General features: G+C 43.3%; 2 protein-coding genes across 8 annotated transcripts in view; one reads left to right on the top strand and one right to left on the bottom strand.

Annotated features, from left to right (window-relative positions):
• Nucleotides 1-3348, top strand: part of FAM163B (family with sequence similarity 163 member B) — a 59044-nt gene extending 55696 nt beyond the window's left edge. For all 3 annotated transcript variants that reach the window (XM_074227678.1, XM_074227664.1, XM_074227671.1), the window contains exons 2-3: nt 389-504; nt 879-3348. In XM_074227678.1, coding sequence (XP_074083779.1) covers nt 412-504; nt 879-1271 — 486 coding nt within the window. In that variant the 5' untranslated portion in view covers nt 389-411 and the 3' untranslated portion in view covers nt 1272-3348. The remainder of the gene's footprint in view (nt 1-388; nt 505-878) is intronic.
• Nucleotides 3349-6932: 3584 nt separating this feature from the next.
• ADAMTSL2 (ADAMTS like 2) overlaps nt 6933-20386 on the bottom strand; it is a 49302-nt gene continuing 35848 nt past the window's right edge. For 3 of the 5 annotated variants that reach the window (XM_074210769.1, XM_074210768.1, XM_074210771.1), the window contains 7 exons: nt 18055-18181; nt 15243-15456; nt 12960-13115; nt 12144-12314; nt 11878-12054; nt 9274-9418; nt 6934-8572 (listed from right to left, as the gene is read on the bottom strand). In XM_074210769.1, the coding sequence (XP_074066870.1) occupies nt 8454-8572; nt 9274-9418; nt 11878-12054; nt 12144-12314; nt 12960-13115; nt 15243-15456; nt 18055-18181 (1109 nt within the window). In that variant the 3' untranslated portion in view covers nt 6934-8453. Of the gene's footprint in view, nt 8573-9273; nt 9419-11877; nt 12055-12143; nt 12315-12959; nt 13116-15242; nt 15457-18054; nt 18182-20386 lie in introns of all 5 variants that reach the window. The other 2 variants (XM_074210770.1, XM_074210772.1) reach the window with 2 other exon arrangements.

A 20386-nucleotide genomic window follows, 5' to 3' on the forward strand; every position in this document is an offset into this window, starting at 1 on the left:
TAAGCAGCCTAATGTAGTGGTGAGAATGGTAGATTTGGAATCAGAAAACCTGGGCTCAAATCTGTTATTTACTAGCTATCTTACCTATGGCATGGGACTTCACCTCAGTTTCCTCTTCTGAAAAATGAGAGAATTGAATCTTTGAGCCTCTTTCAATTCTAAATCCTTTAGTCCTACCAAGTTTCCGTTTTTCTCCCTCACTGGCTGCCTTCCTGCAGGCTTGGCTGTTTAGGGCTCCCTAAATAGTGACTGGGTTGTGAGCATTTTCCCTCTCACTCTAGAGCCTCTAGAGAGGCTCAGGTTAGTTCATACAATCTCTGCTCCCTCTAACCCAGTCCTCCCCATCTCAATATCTTCTGTGATTTCAAATCCTGCTTGTGTCTTTCAGGCAGTTAATGGAGAAGCGGGCGAATGACAGCCGGGACTGTGGTCATCACAGGTGGAATATTAGCAACAGTCATTTTGCTCTGCATCATCGCAGTCCTATGTTACTGTAGGCTTCAGGTACAGTAATATATGCTTCTTAGATTGGATTGGATTGGATTGGATTGGATTGGATTGGATTGGATTGGATGAGGCTATGTTCTCCAGCTCCTAGCTTCTGAAGAATGGTCCCCTATTGAAATCTGAAAATAAAGACAGGCCTATATAAATACAGGCTGTCCCAGCCTGATGCCCAACATGGCCATTGTCTCACCCTGTGAGTTTCCCCATCCGTAAAGCTAGCGATAAAAGAGGGAAGGTATTATTGACTTTTAAATGAGCCTGATAACTAAACTGACTCCCTCCCTGGAATGTTGTGAAAGTCATATGTGATGATGAATGTGAAAGTGCTTTGGCAATGTTAAATACATTGTTACTTCTTCTTTTGCATCCAGTATTACTGTTGCAAAAAAGATGAGTCAGAAGAGGATGAGGAAGAGCCTGACTTTGCTGTCCACTCCCACATCCCACCACTCCACTCTAACCGAAACATCATGCTGACTAATGGCCCCTCACTCTACCCATCTTCTTCCTCATCTTTCAACCAGAAATCCCCCCAGTGCCACACTGTCTGCCCCAGCTGCTCTCACTACGAACCACCAACCTTCTTCCTTCAGGAACCAGAGGAAGTTCGAAATGGGGGTGAGCGAATCAACTATAAGAACATCAGTCAGGAAGACATAGAGCTGCCAGTGACCTTTGGTGGACTCCAGGCCCTCAACCCCAACCGCCTCTCTGCCATGCGGGAAGCCTTCTCTCGAAGCCGTAGCATCAGCACCGATGTCTGAGCCTGGACTGGGAATGGAGATCTGGGTTCTAGGCACCCCTTTGCCACCAACTCATAGTGTGACCATGGGCATTCCATGGCCTCAGTTTCTTCATTTGTAAAAAAAAAAAAAGGAAGGGGCTTTGACTGGATGGTCTCTAAGGTTCCTTCCAGCTCCACCATTCTTTGATTTGGTAACCTTCAGCCCATCCCCCACCATTGGACAGCAGTTTCACCACCAAGGAGTCTGACTGAGAACCGATGAGATAATGAATGTATTTTGGTAGTTCACTGATCCAGCAACAGAAAAGTCATTCAGTCAATCAGTAAACTGGTTCCCAAACCCCTACAGTGTGTTCTGCTCTGCAATAGGCACCCTAGGTTACACACAAAAAAAACCACATTCCCCATCCTCAGAAAGTTGACATGTTAGTTGGAGAAGCAGGGCACACAACAATAAAACAGTAATAGGCAATCTAGAGTAGGTGTTTAATGCTTAATGAGGAATACAAAGCATGGGAAGATATGAGGGAAAGATCCCAGTGATATGGGGCAATTAGGCAGGGAAGGTTGTTGTTTAAGGATAAGCCTCAGAACCAAAAGTGGTTAAATTCCAGCTAAGAGATGACAGTAACTATGGGGTTGAGGGAGGGAGGAATTCAAGAATTAAGGTAATTTAAGCTGTTGCTTCCATTTTATTAAAGAAATTTTGGTACCAGGCTTTCTCTGGCTCCTAGGACTGTCCTGAGTTTCACCACACTAGGTGTTCTTGTCTCACATATGAAATGGCTGCCTGAGGTTGGAAGGACTGGAGTTTAGAAAGAAAGAGCCTCCTCCAGTCTTCAGTGGACATGAAGATATTCTTATCAATATCTCCTCATCTTCTTGGGACCCTTGATTCCTTTGGATCCAAAGTGGTTTCTGGCCTTAGTGACCCCATGGTTGAAAAGGGAACAGGATGTGCAAGGAAAGAGAGAATGAGGATAAAGATATTAAAACATCACCTAATTTCTAATCAATAATAATGAAGTATGACTATTATCCTACCCCCAGCATACACAGACAAACAAAAAAACAGACAGTATTTTTTAAAAAGTGACCCAAATTCACCTGAGAAAAATGAGATGAGCTCTTGCTGGTTGACATAGCCACGTCTGCTAGAATAGTCCTTGGAGTTTAAGTCATTGTCCCAGATATCTGTAAGTTTGGCCCATTCTCCTGCCTCCCACACACCTTCCACACTGAACATTGATAGGCAGGCATAAACAATAGAATCCACTCCAAATTGTCTCTCAAAGAGACTCTCAGTTCCAACAATTTTTCTCCTGAAGTATTTTAAGCTCAGCACACAGTCCTTCTCCTAGAATTCATCTTCCATGTTTAGCAGAATAAATAAATCAGTTTTAAAAATATATGATTAAGAAATTCCCTAATCGTGATGCTGGGCAAGTGACTTAACTTCCAGTGAAAGCAGACATTTGAATAGGTCTCTTATTTTCTACTTAGTAAAATGCAATGTTTACTCTTTGGTGTCAGTTTGTTAAACTATATTTTTAAAAGTGGCCCCTGAGCTTCTCTCTTAATGCCTCCAGTTCTGTCTTTGAGGATTTCCCCTTCAAGACACTGCATGGGATTTGGGGAAGAATAATCCTTGTGAGACAATCTGCTCACAACCAGAGAAGAAGATGCTCCTTACTGAACTCTCAATTAAAACTTCATAGAAGACATACTCTTGGAAAATGACAAGCTGTCATTTTAAGAATTGTGGTTGGTTTATAAACATTGCGTGTACTGTGACAAGATATTTTCTTCTCTTTCCCAGAGGTTTCTAATTCCCCAGAAGAGGTTTTGAAGTACATGAAAGATTAACCACTTTTGGTATTCTTGATTTTCTTTCTTCTCCTACTTCTGCCTTGGTCTTTAGCACATTAGTTTGCCTGGTTTATCCATCCCCGAGTGGAGCAAGTAGTCAGTGAAGCTTTGATGTGAGTATCTCTGCTCAGGATGGTGTTCTTAATTGTCTGATGTCCTAACAGAAGCTTGAACCAAACTTTTCCTTTGTACAATTCTTATCTGAAGTTGGTTCTGTTGCATTTGACTTTAGGGGGGAGGGGGTGGGGAGGGGCAGTTTCCTGTGGCTGTTGTCTATTTTCATGTTTCCTTTTCTGATCTATACATAACTATAAAACATATAAACATATATACCTTTGAAGTGAAACAAGATACAGGCAACTTAATTTCATGGAGGTGGACTGTTGAATGGGACTAATTCCTGGGCCCGCTGAAAAAAACAAAAGGAAATAAACCTTATCTTTGACATTACTATGGAGAAGAGGTTCTTTAATCTGTCCCAATTTCCAGATCACTCTTTTTAGTGGTTTAGGGAAGAGAGGTCATGCCAGCCACCAATGACATTGTACATTAGTCTGACTTTAAAAAAAAAGTATCTGGTGAGTGAGGTTAAGGTCCAGCCCAGACATATAATTGGTGTATGGTATGGTTTTGAAAATGAAAGGTTTAGAATTAAAACTATTACAGTCATCAGAGTGTAGGCAGGGGAGTGGCTACCATAAAGCCTCCTTGAAAATATAAGAAAGTATTTACCCCCTAGAATGAGCTTTAGTGAAAGGAGCTAGCTACATTTCAAGGATATAAATGAAAGCATAGCTGACTTCACAGATAGAATGGTACCTTCAGAATAATCTGTCATCAGGTATTCAGTCCCAAAATAAAGGCAGCCCTATTGCCTTTATTCCCTTGAGTCTTAAAGAATCCCCCTTTAAATGCAAATAATCCTCAGTAGAGCATTTTTGTTATTAGCTAGTCTTTTAATAGTATTACTAATTAATAATATTAACAATAATAATAGTGATGAATTAAACAAGAATACAAATGAAATATGAGGTGAGAGACTGAGGAAGGAAATGATTGCAAAGTCAGATTTGTCTTGCTTCTCAAATTGAAAGGATAAAGCTTCAGGGAGACTAAAATGAGATGGGCATCTTCTTAGCCACATGACTTCTGATACTAGCTGGGTAAGCTTGGGCAAGTCTTTTAAGCTCTTTGGGCCTCAGTTTTTCCATCTGTAAAATGAAGAGGGTTCAGACTAGATGTCCCCTAAAGTGTCTTCTAACTCTAAAGCTATGATAGCCCTGTGGATGTCCTCATTTTGTCACCCAGTCCTCATAAACCCTGAACACTGAAACTAAGTCAGTCTTCCCACGTTAAGGGAACTTTCTCATTAATGAACTCCAGGAAAAGGAGAGAGCCACTCTGATAATCACAGTAATTCATAGGAAAGAGTGCTGATTCTGAAATCAAGGGACTTAGATTCTGATTCCACCATTGCAATTTATTAGCTATATTACCTTGGAGAAGCCACTTAATCTCTATAAGGTCTCTCCCAACTCTAAATCCTTGATCCTATGACACAATGGATTCAAAAGCACCACAGTGCTCAAACAGACATTGGTTTGAGGCAAAGATAACCCAGTTAGTGATAACCCAGAGAAGTCTAGGTGTTATGTCACCATGACAGCTCTGCCAGTCTTGGAGCAATTCTCTTTTCCTCCTCTGGACCTTTTCTGTCTGGACTGTGATGGGCTGGGACTTGGTGGGCCCAGCTCTAAGGTATTTCTCTTTCATGGAAAGGTAAATCTGAAACAATTCTACAGACTGTCCTACCACTTACCCCCAAACCAGATTTGGGAAAGGACAGGCCCTGTCCTCATGGCAGCCAGAGACACTTGTTCACTAACCAGTTAGCCTACCTCCCCTGCCAACAGGTGCTTTTGACAATGCTGAGACCCAATCAGCCCCACAGTGGGTTAAGTTCCTCTGAACTCAGTCACAGAGTAGGCAGCAGTTCTCCCCAACACCCCCTGGAGGGATTAAAGAATCCTCATCCAAGGTGGGTTTTTTCTGAAGTTTTTTTCATGCCTGCTAGGTGGTTCACCACCTTCTAAGAAGAGAGGAAGAGCAGGGGTCTAAGCTATTGTATTTTTCCAGGGCTGTACTTCTTGTCAGGCTCGAGGAAAAGAGTTGTGATCTTTGTCCCATCTCCCTTCCCTCCATTTCTCTCTCTCCCTCCATCTCTCCCTCTCCCTTTCTCCTCCCTCCCCTCTCCCTCTCTCCCTGCTCCTCCCTCTCCCTCTCTCCCTTCCTCCATTCCTCTCTCTTTTCTTCCCCCACTCTTGCTCTCCTTCCCTTCCTCCCTCTCACTCTTCTTCCCCCTCCCTCTTTTCTTCTTCCCCTCTCCTTATCTTCCTCTCTCCTCTCTCTCCCTGCTCTGTCTTCCTCCTCTATCTCCCCCACACTTCCAATACTGGCAGCTGGTAGCACAGCAGATAAAAGTGATGAGGGTGGAATCCAGAACAACTGAGTTCAAATTTGACTTCAGAGGCTTACTAGTTGCATAACCTGGGGCAACTCGCTTAAAAACAAACAAGCTAAAAAAAAAAAAAACCTGTTTGCCTCAGTTTACTCAGCTGTAAAATTGGGATAAGAGTAATGCCTACCTCTCAGGGTTGTTGTAAGGATCACAGGAGAAAATATTTGTAAAAAGTGCTTAGTCTGAAACATAATAAGCACTCTAAAACTTTATTTCCATTCTCCTCCCTGGGGAGCACTGCTAACTGTGACCCACTTAGAGAAGTTGCTTGCTCCCCTTCAACCCAGTGGTGTTTGTGATAAAATAGATGTAAATTTACAAAGCTTGTTGTTCAGTCCTGTCTGACTCTTCCTGACCCATTTCTTACAGCTGAGGAAACTGAGCCAAACAGGGTGAAGTGACTTGCTTCAAAGTGTGTGAGGTCACATTTGAACTCAGGATGATGAGCTTTCCTGACTCCAGCCCTGGCCCTCTAGTTATTGTGCCACCTAGCTGCTATTTGCGATCCTTAAAGTGCCAGTTATCAGTGTGACTATTCGAGATGGCTGCATTCCCTGGGCCATTGATTACACCCCTGCTGAGCCAGTGATGTTTATGGAGCAATGCAGTGGGGGGTGCTGTTAAATGTTAAACCAACTGGGATCTTGGGGTGGGCAGGGAGGGTCTTTTCAATTTAATTTGCATTATTAACAAGTCTGGGCAATCAACAAATCAATCTCTTATTTGTAGTGCCCATTTCTGAAGTGTAAATGCTCACATTGAAAATTTAGCAATCAGAAGTAGCTCCTAGCTGCTCCCCCTAACTTTCTGACTGCTTAGTTTTGCCCTACTCACTCCATCATATGCTGATTTTGCTTTGAGAAGCAGAATACTTTTGTGAATGAAGCTCAGGATTGGGAATCCAGAGACCTGGTTCCTAGCAACACCTGGCACATTTTTGTTGAGTTCTTTCTGACTTCATGACCCTGGGTAGGGTTTTCTTGACAAAGACACTAGAGTGCTTTGCCATTTCCTTCTCCAGGGGATTAATGAAAACAGGTTAAGTGACTTGTTCAGGGTCACACATCTAGTAAACATCTGAAGCTGGAAGTCTTCCTGACTCCAGGCTCTATCCCTTGCATCATCTAGCCTCCTCTTATGCTGATGGAGGGCAACTAGATGATGTCGTGGTTATAGCACTAGGATGATGAAGACTCATCTGCATGAGTTCAAATCCAGCCTCAGCCACTTATTAGCTATGCGACTCTGGACAAGTCACTTAATCCTACAGAGAGTCTATAACATCTCTTCTGACTCTGACATTCTGATACTATGTCTTAAGGCATCTTCTAGCTCCAGATTCCCCAATTCTGAGATTCTTTCCAGTTCTGAACCTGTTCAAAGATCTCTCCTAGTCCTGACATTTCATGTTCTAAGCTCTAACATTTTATATTTTAAGGTCCCTTCCATTTCTGACATTTCATAATGTATTTTTTTAAGTTAGCTGGTACAAAGCAGGCTCATGGGTATATTTACAAAACTGCCTTGGCCTGGTTGTCATCAAGCCCCAGGACAGATTTTTCTGATCTTTTCCGTGTGAGGTTTGTGTGTTATTGATGTTCCAATGAAGGCAAAAGTCCAGCGCTCTCCCTCAAAGCTCCCTGTTCTTCTTAATAAAAACTAACATTTATATAACACTTTCCATGAGCCAGGTACTGCACTAAGCACTTTACAATTACTATTTCATTTGATCTTCACAACAATCCTGGGAGATATGTCTATTATTATACTCATTTTACAGATGAAAAAACTGAGGCAAAGAGCAGGTAAGGTGCCGAGGGACACACAACTTGTTAGTGTCTCTTCAGGCACAAGCCACTAGCTTGTCTTTTCCTCTATCTCCTCCCAGTTTCCCTTACCCTGTCCAAAGCATCTACTATCTAGAATCCCACGTAAATGAAATCAGATGCCAGTCATAAATATGACAACTTTATTAACATACATAGATGAGTACTGATTAATGATTATAGGGATAAAATCCACTGTTTGTAAACAAATATATTAAACAAATGCATCTTTTTGTGATATAAAGTGCAGGTACGTTTCATTATATACACTTCTGTCAGCACTGATGATCTTTTATAAGGACTATGAAACTGACATTTGATTATGAGATAAAATTCTCTGAAAAGTATACACCTACTTTTACAGTCTTCTATTCTCCTCTTCTCCTGTGTACCCCTCTCTCCAGGGCCCAGAAAGAACCAGGGGACAAAAGCATTTCATTCTAAGGCAACATGTAAAATCAACAGGATGGTCATCTATTTTCCGATATGCTTTAGTTGCCAAATATGCTACTCTGATATTCCCCACCTCCCTCTGGACTTTTGTAAGAGCAAGCAAGAAGCTGGGAACAGATGCAGGAGACCAAAGGCTGAGGGTTGGAGAAGAAAGTTCCCACAAAGACTCCAATCTAAAACAGAAACAAATATACAAGATCCTATGTACATCCTTCCATCTATCCAGACACTACTAACATGCAGTAATGAGGAATCATGGATTAGGGTTCCCAGCCTTGAAACCCAATGCAAGTAACCAGTGGATCTCTCTCTCCCATGGAGATCAGGTGAGGGAGAAGAGGTTTGCAGAATGTGGTCAAAATCCCTTCTCTATAAGCAGAGGGTCAATGTTCATTTTTCACAGGCTTGTTCTCCCAACCACCAGGAAGAGCTTCAATTAAAAGAAGGGGTGAGGAGTTCCCCTTCCATGGACTACCCCCAGTCCTTCAGTATGGTAGTCCAGACCAGGGTAAAATATGTCTCTCCTCCAAGGAGCCTAGGAGTGGGTAGGTCTACAGGAACGACAGCAGGCTTTGCTGTAGTACCAGTGACTACAAAGGTTGACCTTGATGGCCAGAGCACAGTTGGTCCCTGGCTGATCTTGGCAGTTGTCATCTGAAGGAAAAAAAATAGATAAGCATGATGAAGGGAGATACCAGAAAGAAAGCCATCAGGATCATAGGGCAATGCCTGCTCCTAACCCCTCCTTCCTAGAATTTATCTGATCTCCCTTTATAGCCCTCTATATCTCATGTGAGCTTGCTATTTGCAAAGTTAGCACAAAGCTTTCTCACTGACACCTAGAGGGAAAGCCATAGACAGGTAGGGAATATGCCACCTATTTCTTTGATTTCCCCCCTCCTGCCAGTTAACTAGTCCATAATTCCTAGACTAAAGGATCCTCAAACCATAGTGTGGCCTAAAGTCTAAACTCTAACCTCAGATCAGTCATAAGCACCTAGATTTCTTCTGAGCCTTAGCTTCCCTATCTGTGAAATGGGGATATTTCTATTTTGTTTTCTTTCCTTTCCCTACCTGTCAACCATATTCAGAGGGAGCACAAGGTATTTCCTACCTATAAGGAGATTTGATCTGTGCAAAAGAAAGTCACTACAGAAATTTGAAGTAGTAGCAGATAAAGCTGAGGGGGGGGGCTAGCTGATTTCACACTGGAATGAATAAAATGATGTGATTGTGAACATTGAACCATTTCTAACAGATACTTAACCAGCAAGTATTTACAAAGCCCTGACCACAGTGATTCTCTACCCACCATATCTCTAGCCTTCCTCCTCCCACGTTTCATCTCTCCTCACCTGGAGGTTCAGTAGGGCATGGCTGCAGGTCACAGGTTTGTTTGGCAACAGGCTTCACCAGTGGGTCACAGCCCCGAACAATATCTGTCCCTTGATAGCATTTCACATCACGCATTCTCACACCTACCCCACAGGTTTTGGTGCACTGAAAGGAGCAAAGATGACTCTTTGTTAGGCAAAGATCCTTCCACCTCAAGTCAAATATAGCTGTTTGCTATATAAGACACATTTTCAGGTTAGCCTGATCCAATCTGGATATCCTCTGAGATTGAGACTGGGACAGTACATTGATAAACATATAATAAACATATAAACATAAAGCTACATGACTTTGGACAAGACAATCTCATAGGAAAATAATTTCCTTCATCCATCAAATAAGTCTTTAATATTTAGTTTTATTTTATTTTAAGATCCACATTCTCTCCTCATGAAAGAAATGCAAAATACATTATAATAGTCACCCAAAACAAACTCTCCCATTGGCCATGTTAAAAAAAATTATCTGTACCCTGAGTCCTTCTCAGGAGGTGAATAGCATTTTTCTTTTTCTTTTTCTTTTTTGATTTTTTGCTAGGCAATGGGGTTAAGTGACTTGCCCAAGGTCATACAGCTAGGCAATTATTAAGCATCTAAGGTCACATTTGAACTCAGCTACTCCTGACTCCAGGACCAGTGCTCTATCCATTGTATTACCTAGCCTCCCTAAATAGCATTTTTCATCTGGAGTTTTCTGGAACTGTGATTGGTCACTGTATAGATTAGCGTTCATAAGTCTTTCAAAGTTGTTTTCTTTACAGTATTGTTGTTATTGTATAACTATTCTGGTTCTGCTCATTTTGTTCTGCATCAGTTCCAACAAGTCTTCCCAGGTTTCTCTGAAATGATCCCTTTCATTTCTTACTGCACAATAATATTCCATCATTCTTATACAACTTTATATTTTAACCTTTAGGCATTCTCCAACTGATGGGCAGTTTCTAATTCTCTGCCTCCATAAAAAGAGCTTCTATAACTCAAATGGATCTCCTAATCTCTCTGCCCTCTCTTCACAGGGCTCTTGTGAGAATTAAATGAAATAATGGATATGCAAATTCTAAAGTGCAATACAAATTGTTACATATTCTAGTGTTTGAGTAGAGCTGGGGGAGCTGGAATTTTTTTCCCACTCCAATAAAAGTCTTGTTTTGTTTTCCAATTAAATCAATCCTTCCCCAGAGCTCCCTGTGCAGATGTTGCCCTTGGAAAACCCCACTTCACAGCACAGAGCAGTGAAGATGTCTGCTGACCCTGCCTCACTCCCTGCCAAGATCTCACAGACAGCAGACACAGCCCCCCTCTTTCTGGGTTCTTTCCTGCCCCAGTACAGGCGACCCCACATTACACAGCCAAGTCTGAGGCCTCCAAGCTGTTTATCTGTTGCAAGTCCTGATTAGGGCTTGGTTGGGAGGGCCTTGGAGGATATACACAGCCAGCTTGGCATCCTTAGCCAAAGTCTATAATCAGCCTCTGGTGATCACCCTGAAGGAGTCTTGAGGGGCAGCCTGGCCCCTCTCAGGCCAAATGCAAGACATTTTATTCCAATTAGGTCCTTGCTCTCAATTGCCCCTGGTGGCCCAGCTGTGTTTCTGGACGACAGGAAATTGAGGTATTGTGCTTTGGGAGTGAAGTGGGCCTACACCAGTCCACTAACCATGGATCACGGAGGTAGCTACTAACTCTAAAGGTCAAACATGAAGATTTCTGAAACAGAGAGGGAGGTGTTACTCCATCTTCTCTTCCTCAGGCTGCTCTCCACAGTCACCCCACTGACCTTATTTCATCTGATTAAATCTATAGGGTAGGGTAGAAGTGTGTTTGTTCCCAAGCCCTGAGAATAGCCTGACAACTCTTTTATCTCCTCCTCCCTCCCTCTCCTTTAACCTAAGTCCTGGACTGGAAAGATGGTACTAAGCAGGAAATGGTGGGGACAGGAACAGCAAAGAGAAATTTCAAGCTCTACCAGGTCAAGAAAGAAGGGAAAGAGGAAGGAATCCTATTGGATCCCATAGGTTTGTCCTTCCTTCTCAAAGACCATGACATCAGGGTGATACCATGACAAGCACATGAATTGGATTTGATGGGAGGAATAGGCTGTGCTAAGTTACCAGCCTCACTTTCTCCTCCAGACCATTTGAGTTCAGTGACCAGATATGAATCAGATCCATTAGAGATGGCTCTAGATATGAGACAATCAAGGTTAAGTGACTCACCCAAGGTTACACAAATAGGAAGTATCAAGTGTCTGAGATCAGATTTGAACTCCTGTCTTCCTGACTCCAAGGCTCAATTCATTGTGCTACCTATCTGCCCTATTGGATCCCATACAGAATAGAGGAAAGGTCTTGTAGTCAAAAGATATGAATTCAAATCCTAACTTGTGTTTTACTTAGAGTTGGAATTGAGTGATCCCACAGGACCATCTCTGCATCTTCCTATTCCATGGCAGAGAGACCCATGATTATGACATCATGAAAGATGCCCCAACACTTGCTCTTGACTTCTTCCTTGAGCAGGCCCAATCAGATCCTTCACAAGTCTAGGAGGAGACCCCAGACCGCTCACCTCAGACCATGGGGTAGTGTACCATTTGAAGCACGGTCTCTCAAAGCAGGTACTCTCTTCTGTGGGTTTCTTGGTAATGTCACAGTCTGAGGGGCTCCTTGTCTTCAGTTTCCCATTAGCCAACTCCAAACACAGCACAATCCTCTTCTTCACCCCACGCCCACAAGTTGTATTGCACTGGAAGGAGAGGCAAATAGCAGAAGGTCAACCCAATGAAGATGAAGGTCAGGTTCCAGCAGGCTTCCCATGGTAGCAAGGTCACTCACCCGCTCCCAGTCCTGAGCCAGCCAATGAGCGGGACAGTTCTTGTCTCCACAGGGATGAATGGCTAAGGGTTTGGCTTCCACATTACACTGGGATTCAGGCACAACTCGCCCATCACTGGTCTTGCAGTAGACGTGTCGAATCATCCTCCCCTGGCCACAGCTTCCACTGCACTGCAAGGGGAGAGGAGAGCAGGAGAGAAAGAGACAAAAGGAGAGTGGAGAGAGAGAGAGAGAGAGAGAGAGAGAGAGAGAGAGAGAGAGAGAGAGAGAGAGAGAGAGAGAGAGAGGAGGTAATTTGAAGAGAAGGCAGGAAAAAAGGAGAGAGCAGCAAGAAAATGAGGAGTCAAGGGTAAGAGATAGGCAAAGGAAGAAAATAGGAGGAAAGGAAGTGTAGAGGGGGAAGGAGGTAGGTAAGGATAGGGATAGAGAGGGAAAGAGGAATGAGGCAGTAGTATAAAAGGGAGGGAAGAAGAAAAGAAGGAGATATGGAGAGAGAAAACACCCTGTGTTAGAAGGTTTCAAATCATAAAAATTTGGGGAAGAAAGATGAATTTGAAGGCCAGGTAGGTGATGATTTGCCTCACTGGCCTAGGCTCCTTCCCAAAGGAGAAAATGCTTCAAGCATCAGGGAGTTACCATGGTGACAATTTATTTTTAGAGAATGCCAGTATCCAAAAAGATAGAGAAAAAGCCCAGGAATCCCCAGGCTTCGTAGGGTTCTTTTCCAAACATACCTTTCCTACCTTCTTACTCCCCATGCCCAGTCCAGAAAGATACCTATCCTCTGGACTGTTTCATATGCTTAGTGCCACTCACCGGTCCCCAATCTGAGACAGTCCATTGGCGGTCACAGGGGGGGCCAGTGCAGTTCTTCTCTGCCACAGGCCTGGTATTAGCATCACAAAGCTTCTCATCCTCAGAGCATCGGATGTCCCGAGTTACCACACTCCTCTCCCCACACCTAGCTGCACACTGAAGACATGGGATAAGCAAAGAACAGAGTGAATCATTAAGTCAGTATCCAGCGACTTCTTCCTAAACCAGAAATAATTATTTACCTGGAAATAGAACTGGTTTCATTCATAGTTATAATTTGAGGAACATTGGGAAGGACCCCACTAACCCAGTCCAAATATCTCTGATGTCTGAAATTCTACCATTAATGATTCATTCCTTTGGACCAAGTATTTCCCTTTATCTGAACTTTAAAAAAATGTAAATATTCCTGGGAGGTAGTATATCAAATGCCTAATACCTTAGAATGAATACCATTTTTCCTCTCAGTCATGAGACCATTTAAATATTTAAAGACTCTCTCTCTCTCTCTCTCTCTCTCTCTCTCTCTCTCTCTCTCTCTCTCTCTCTCTGGGGGAGGGGGAAAGTAGAGCAGAGAAGACAGAATAGATGAGAGTGCCAAAAGGGGAATCTGTATCCTAACTTCACTGACTTCCCAATTTTGCTATGTTCCAGTCCACCCCTGGAGCAGCCACCACTGGGTGGTGCAGTGGATAGAACACTTGGCCTGGAATCTGGAAGACCTGAATTTGCTGAATTCGGAACTGGTCTCAGACACTTGTGTCTGCTTGCCACAGTTCCTCATCTGTAAAATGGGGACACAATGAAGAAGAAAAGCATGACAGTCTCTTTGTTAAGAAAATCTTGTGGGCAAAAGTTCATGGAATGACATAGAGTCAGTCACAACTAAACAACAGTTCTACCCTACCCACACCTGTCTTGGGGAAGATCCCACTATCTTCCTTGTTTCTAAGACAATAGCCTCAGATCCACCCCAAGTCTTTCCAGAGAGTGCTCTTTGCTCCTGAGAATCTCCACACCCCTTTGTGTATACCTTACTTTTGCTCTTATGTCCCATATTATGTGATTGTTTTATATCTATGCCTTTTCCCCTTTATAGGACTGCATCCTGAGGACAAGAAACATGTCTTATTCATATTTGTATCTCCCTAATTCTGAGAACAGACCCAGATCCGTAATTGTTTATTACATTTGCAAAAACTGGGAACTCAGAATGGATCAGTAGTTCCACCCATCTTCCCAGTGGGTCTGCATGAAAAATAGCCCTTGACTGCTGTGCTGAACATGCTATATTTCATATGTGAAGTCTTCCCTCAAGAGACCATGGCCTTTAAGCCAAGAGTGGGGGTGGGATCACACCAAGTGACCAAACTAGGCTTTCCGGCTCCTCAGGAGACTGATCCCACAACAGCTGAGCAATTTCCTAATCTATGAGTCCATTCATCTCAAATCCAGAGTCCAAGTGGCCAAACTTCAGGAAAACAGAAGAATTTGGACTGATCTTTCAAGATCACTGTACTGGGAACACTTGCCCCAGTGTTCAGAGTGGAAGGTCTCCTCAGAACTGGCTAGATTGGTCCCTGGGAGGCTGGGCTACTATCAAAGCAGAGTATCTCATGGTTCCAGCCATTGCAGATTCCTCCCCCTCCCCTCAAACAAAATACAATTTCTCCTGGGATCCTGGCTTCTGGAGAATCCCTAGCCATCACTCACATCCTTTTAGAGGAGGGGGAAGGAAGTATTTTCTTATAACCAGAACTGTCCAAAATAGAATGTGTTATCCAATGAGATGTGACACCCGGTCAATTATTCCATAGAAGTTGTCAGAGATATGACGACCTCTAAGGTCCCTTCCAACTGTGTCATTCTATGATTTTATGGCTATTTTGTTTAGTTATTTTTCAGTCACGTCTGTCTCTTTGTGACCCTATTTGGGATTTTCTTGGCAAAGATACTGAAGCAATTTTCCATTTCCTTCTCTAGCTCATTTTACAGATGGGAAAATGAAGCAAACAGGATTAAATGATTTGCCCAGGGTCACACAGCTAATAGGACTGAGGCTAGATTTGAACTCATGAAGATGAGTTTTCCTGATTCTAGGCCCAATGCTCTGTTCTATCCACTGGACCACCTCGCTGCCCTACCAAGGTTATAGGTCTACATATTCCAAAAATATACAAGTGACAGTGGTGTTCAGGGTCACAAACGAGCTCTCTCCTCTCTCCCTCCCCCCTCTCTTTCTCACCCCCCACACATATATGCACATCCACAGTTTGTCCTTACCTCTGACCATTCCGACATCTCCCACTGGGGCCCACATGCTGGGTTCTTACATGTCTTACGCTCATCAGGCCTGGTGATCTCTGCTGACTCACACAAGTCACTATATACAGAGCTGTCAAAGCCAGGTGAGATCATCTTCCAGCAGCGAACAATTCGGAACTGATAACCCTCCCCACAAGTTCGGGAACACTCACTCCAGCTACTGGTCTCCCACCTGCAGGGCAGAAAGAAAGGAATGATGGAGAATTCGACTGGCTCTGCTTCACCAAAGAGGGCAGATTCATAGAAGTTGGGGGGAAGTTGCAAAGGGGCAAATGTAGACTTGATGGAAGAATCAAATTTGTAATTAAACAATACTCTCCAAAAAGTGGAATGTGCTAGTAGGACAAGGTCATACTAGGTTCCTCTTTGCTATTTTGTCTAAGATTTATATTCAAGTAGAGATAGTCTCTGAAGTTCCAACTTGGAGAATTGGTGATTTTTTGAGGGACTTTTAGGTGGAGGATCAAGGAAGGCAGTCCTGAGAGGGAGTCTGCCTGGTCTAGTGTTGTTCCCAGATTCCTAGTGATGGTTGTTGTTCTTTGTCCTTCATTTTCAAAAAGGATCAATGTGATCATGGGATAATGCGTGAATTGGATTTAAATGAGGCAGAGTTGCACAAGGCCTCATTTTCTCTTCCAGAGTCATCAAAATCCAGTGGCAACACAAGTAGGTGAAGAGAACTGTCGGTCATGACCCAGAATATAGTGAAATAACCTTGGCATCTCTGATGTCTGACCAAGGTCTAAGCACTACACAACACCTGCTTCAGTTGCCTTCATGGCCATTGGAACAAATTGTTTCCATCTTCCCATGCTTGGGGTAGACAGCCCCTAACTTGCTAATAGTGTGAAGTTTGTTCATTACACTCAACCTGGTTTCATTTGTTTGCCAAGCTAGTTTACCATGATGTGATTGCTGCACAAGCTACAACTTCTTAGAGATGAATGCCAGATAGACAGCAAAAGTAGATGAGCAGCCCTTAAAAGGGCTCAGGAAGCCCTCCCACCAGAAATGTTAGTCTTCATTAAATACCCATGCGCCCCAGATTCCTAGGTGGTACAGTGGACAGACTATTAAATCTGAAGTCAAGAAGATTAGAGTTTAAAGCCTCAGACACTTGCTAACTGTGCTACCTTAGGCAAATCACTTAGCCTCTGCCTGCCTCAGTTTCCTCAACTGTAAAGTGGGGGGTCATCCATAGCACCTACCTCCCAGGGTTGTTGAGAAGATCAAATGAGATCATTTTTGTAAAAAGCACTTGGCATAGTGCCTAAGCTTAATAAATGCTTTCTTTGGCCTCAGAAGACCTGTGCTTAAAGTCTAATGGTTCTCTTTGAGCTTCAGATTTCTCATATATAAAATGAGATTTTTAACTAAGATGAATTTTAAGGTCTCTTCTATCTCTAGAGCTAGAAACCTATGCATCAAAATTAAATAGCTTAGAACTTAGTCTTTTGGAGCAAGGGAGTGAATATTCTTTGAAAGAATGGAGTTCTGGGGCGGCTAGGTGGTGCAGTGGATAAAGCACCGGCCCTGGAGTCCGGAGTACTTGGGTTCAAATCCAGTCTCAGACACTTAATAATTACCTAGCTGTGTGGCCTTAGGCAAGCCACTTAATCCCGTTTGCCTTGCAAAAAAAAACCTAAAAAAAAAAAAAAGAATGGAGTTCTAAGGCCAGCCAGGCCTCAGGACAGGGCATCCAGCTCAGTCAACTGCTGGTCCAGTCCCTGAAAAAGCAGAGAAGGTTAGCACTCCCCAACCCTGCTTTGGGAATGTCCTTATTCTACCCTCAGAAATTGAGATGCCCTGTCCTCCATGACCTCCCTGCCACCGCTGTCCCAAGTGCCTGTCCTTTGGTCCTGACCACATATTCCAGAAGAAACAAGAGGCTGTTAAGAGCCTACATATGGAGCTTGAAAATGCCTGGCAGTCCTCCGGGAGCTCTCTGCCTAGCTTACTCTTTTCCCTTTTGCAAATGGGGGTGGCCTAGTTCCCTCTGGCATTTCTCTGACTGTATAGGCACATTCTTCTCTGATTAGTCTTTGGGGAGAAGTAGTTAATTGAGGCACAATTTGCTTTTGGGAGGAGAAAGGGTTCTACTTTGGGTAAATAGAAGGCCTGGAAGAGGTGGGGAAGAAGGAATTGAAGAAGGTGAATTTGGCTGTACAGACAGTAATGCTCAATTTACAAACACACACACACACACACACACACACACACACACACACACACACACACACACAACAATACACCAAGCTTGGCTATATAAGGACTAAGAACCTCATCTCATCATCACTGGAAGGAAGAGAACTGACCAAGAATTTTTCATACAGTTAGAACTGGATAGATAATATAGGACAAATAGAGCTGGATTAGATGCTTAGGGATAATTTCCAACAACTCATTTAAAAAGAATTCAAGGCAAGTAAAAAGGAGAAAGAAGCCCATCCTTGTTCCCAAATCCCTGGAATTCACATGTGACGTGGAATTAGAAAGCACTACACACATACATACATACCAACACCACCACTACCTACAATCCCAAGAAAATACATCAGCAGGTCCACTCAGGAAGTCGCATTGGTTCCCCTAGCCTCATTCCCCATAACAGTGAGGAGGCAGAGGCCCTACTCTGTCCTTCCCAGGGTTCCTCACATCTCTAAGCAGTGGCCCACAGAAGTTCATCCGACTACATCTCCTCCTTCCTTCTGCTGAAGCCCAAGAGTTCTGGCTGCAGAGGAGACCATGGAGAGGAGGCCGGAGACATTACCTTGGCTGGCATTCCCTCCCAGCACAGAACTCGTGAACAGGCTCCGGACGGGTCAGGGCATCACAGTAGCTGTCATCAACCTCAATCCCATCATAACGGACACACATGGCATGCGTTGACATGACCCCTAGTTTCAAGGCAGAGGAAAATAAGTGCATTGGGACTTTGAAAAACCTGTTCTTTCCTGATATGACCTGAAATATGGATCAGGAGCCTGGAGGAGCTAGTCATCACAAATCTGCCAAGCCAGCATGTGGCTCAAAATTTAGGCAACCTCTAGAACCATTTTTCTGGTTTGTTGCATTAAGCAATGTTGACCAACCAGTTTGCTAAGGTTATCTAAGGTAACATTGAGACATGCAGAGACTCCTAGACTTGGAGCTGGAAAGGGCCTTAGATATCACCTAACCCAGCTCCCTCACTTTATAGATGAGGAAGGTAAGACCCAGAAAGGTTAAGTAGTTTGTTCAATCTCACAAAGTAGAGCAAAGATTTGAACCCAGGTCATTTGATTCTAAATCCTTTCTACCATAGTAGACTGCTTCCTACTCCCCTGCTCCCTTTTCCATCACCCTTTCCATCAGTACTCTAAACCCAATAAGTCTACTTCCAAGTGAAATTGGACCTCTATCACCAAGTCAAAAAAGATCCAAAGCTGAGATTTAAAGACTCTGCAGAGGAGGGATCATGATAATCTATCCTCTTTCCATTTCCCTCTAGGCCTATCTGAGTTAGAAAAAAGTCAGCTCTATCAGAGAGTTGCTGGGGTTGGAAGTACATAGGAGAACCCTTCGCTATCTCTGTCTTGCTTGGTTCCAATTGCTTCTTGCCATGGGACAATGGCCTAATACCCCAATGCAAGGTATTAATACTCTTCCTGAAAATAGACAAAAATCATCCTTAAGGAATGATCAGGTCATGGACTCCAGGACCTCAGGCCAACCTCCACTCCCTGGGAAGAGACAAACAGGACAAATTATCCCATCTCTTCAGTTCTTAGGCACCTGCTGGCTTGTCCCCTGGGGGAGGACCTTCCCTACCCATCCATGGAAACCTACAGAGAACTACTGGGAGGTATAAGCACAGTGTCAGCTCTCTTTTGCCTGGCTCCTGGAAGAATTTCTGACTTCTTTTTCCCTGACTCTCCTATAGCCCCTTTCTGAGACCAAAGGGAAACTGCTCAGGGTGATAGGCAGAGTCAGAACCCAGGGTGATGGAATAAATTATCTGATTCCAGAGAGGTTACAGGACCCAGAGGAGTAGGAGTCTATTTGGTCCCTTTTTCTGCTTTATAAATCAGGATTCATCCAAACCACAGAATGTCAGAGCTATGTGGAACCTTTGACACCTTCAATTGCAACTCCCCCAATTTGCAGATAAAGTGAGGCCAGAGAAGAGCAGTAACTGAATGCACAAAGCCACACAGCAAGTTAATGGTTGAGTCAGAATCGGAACCCAGGTCCTACCTCCTAACTCCCTATCCAGCTGTCTTTTCCCCAATCAATGCTGCTTCTCAACAATTATGCAGAATGGGTCTCAACTTTCCTGTCTGCATAATGAAAATGCTAATACTCAGGGACTTTTATGGGTCAAAAAAACACAAGATTCAGTTATCATTCAACTCCCACCAGCCAAGATTGCATTCCTGAGAAGCTGAAGGTATAAAATACCATTGAACTTCGCCTTCCCTCTATCCTTCAATGCTCCTCTAGAATCCCTATGAAGAAGAGTAAGACCCTGGAGAGAACTGAACTGCCAGCCAAGCATGGGACAAAATGAAAAGTGGGTTATTGTTATGCCCTCTTCCCACATTTCTCCTGAGAAAGGACAGCGAGACTTAAGCAAGGAGACTAGGATGGGTTGGGGGGGGGGGTGAGAGGGAGGTGATTGGGGAGGGAAGAATGAATGTTTCTGAGAAATGTGAGGTTGAAAAGGTATATTTGGATGGAGAAAAGTAAGATTTTTAAGGCAATTCCTTCACTGGCTACCAATTCCAAACTCTCAGGCAAGATGTCCAGAGTTGTCCTGCCTTAAAGTTAGGACAATTTTATAACTTAAAATTATAAAGTATATTTATATTTTCAAAAATTTCATGTGAACATAATAAAATTCATTCATATCTAAACATGAAATGGTTGAATTTACAGCTACAAGGCCAGACTCATGTTTCCTGAGTCTCTTTGGACAGGAAAAATCTTCCCAAGCTGTAAATATTTATTACTCTTAGGAAAAGCACTGATAAGCACCAATAAGAAAATATTTTTGATTTTGAAAATGACACTGATTTCTCTGAATATCAGCAATGAGAGGAGTTAGAATTAACACTGGATGA

The sequence above is a fragment of the Macrotis lagotis genome, chromosome 1 (genome assembly GCF_037893015.1).
Source record: "Macrotis lagotis isolate mMagLag1 chromosome 1, bilby.v1.9.chrom.fasta, whole genome shotgun sequence".
Lineage (NCBI taxonomy): Eukaryota > Metazoa > Chordata > Mammalia > Peramelemorphia > Peramelidae > Macrotis > Macrotis lagotis.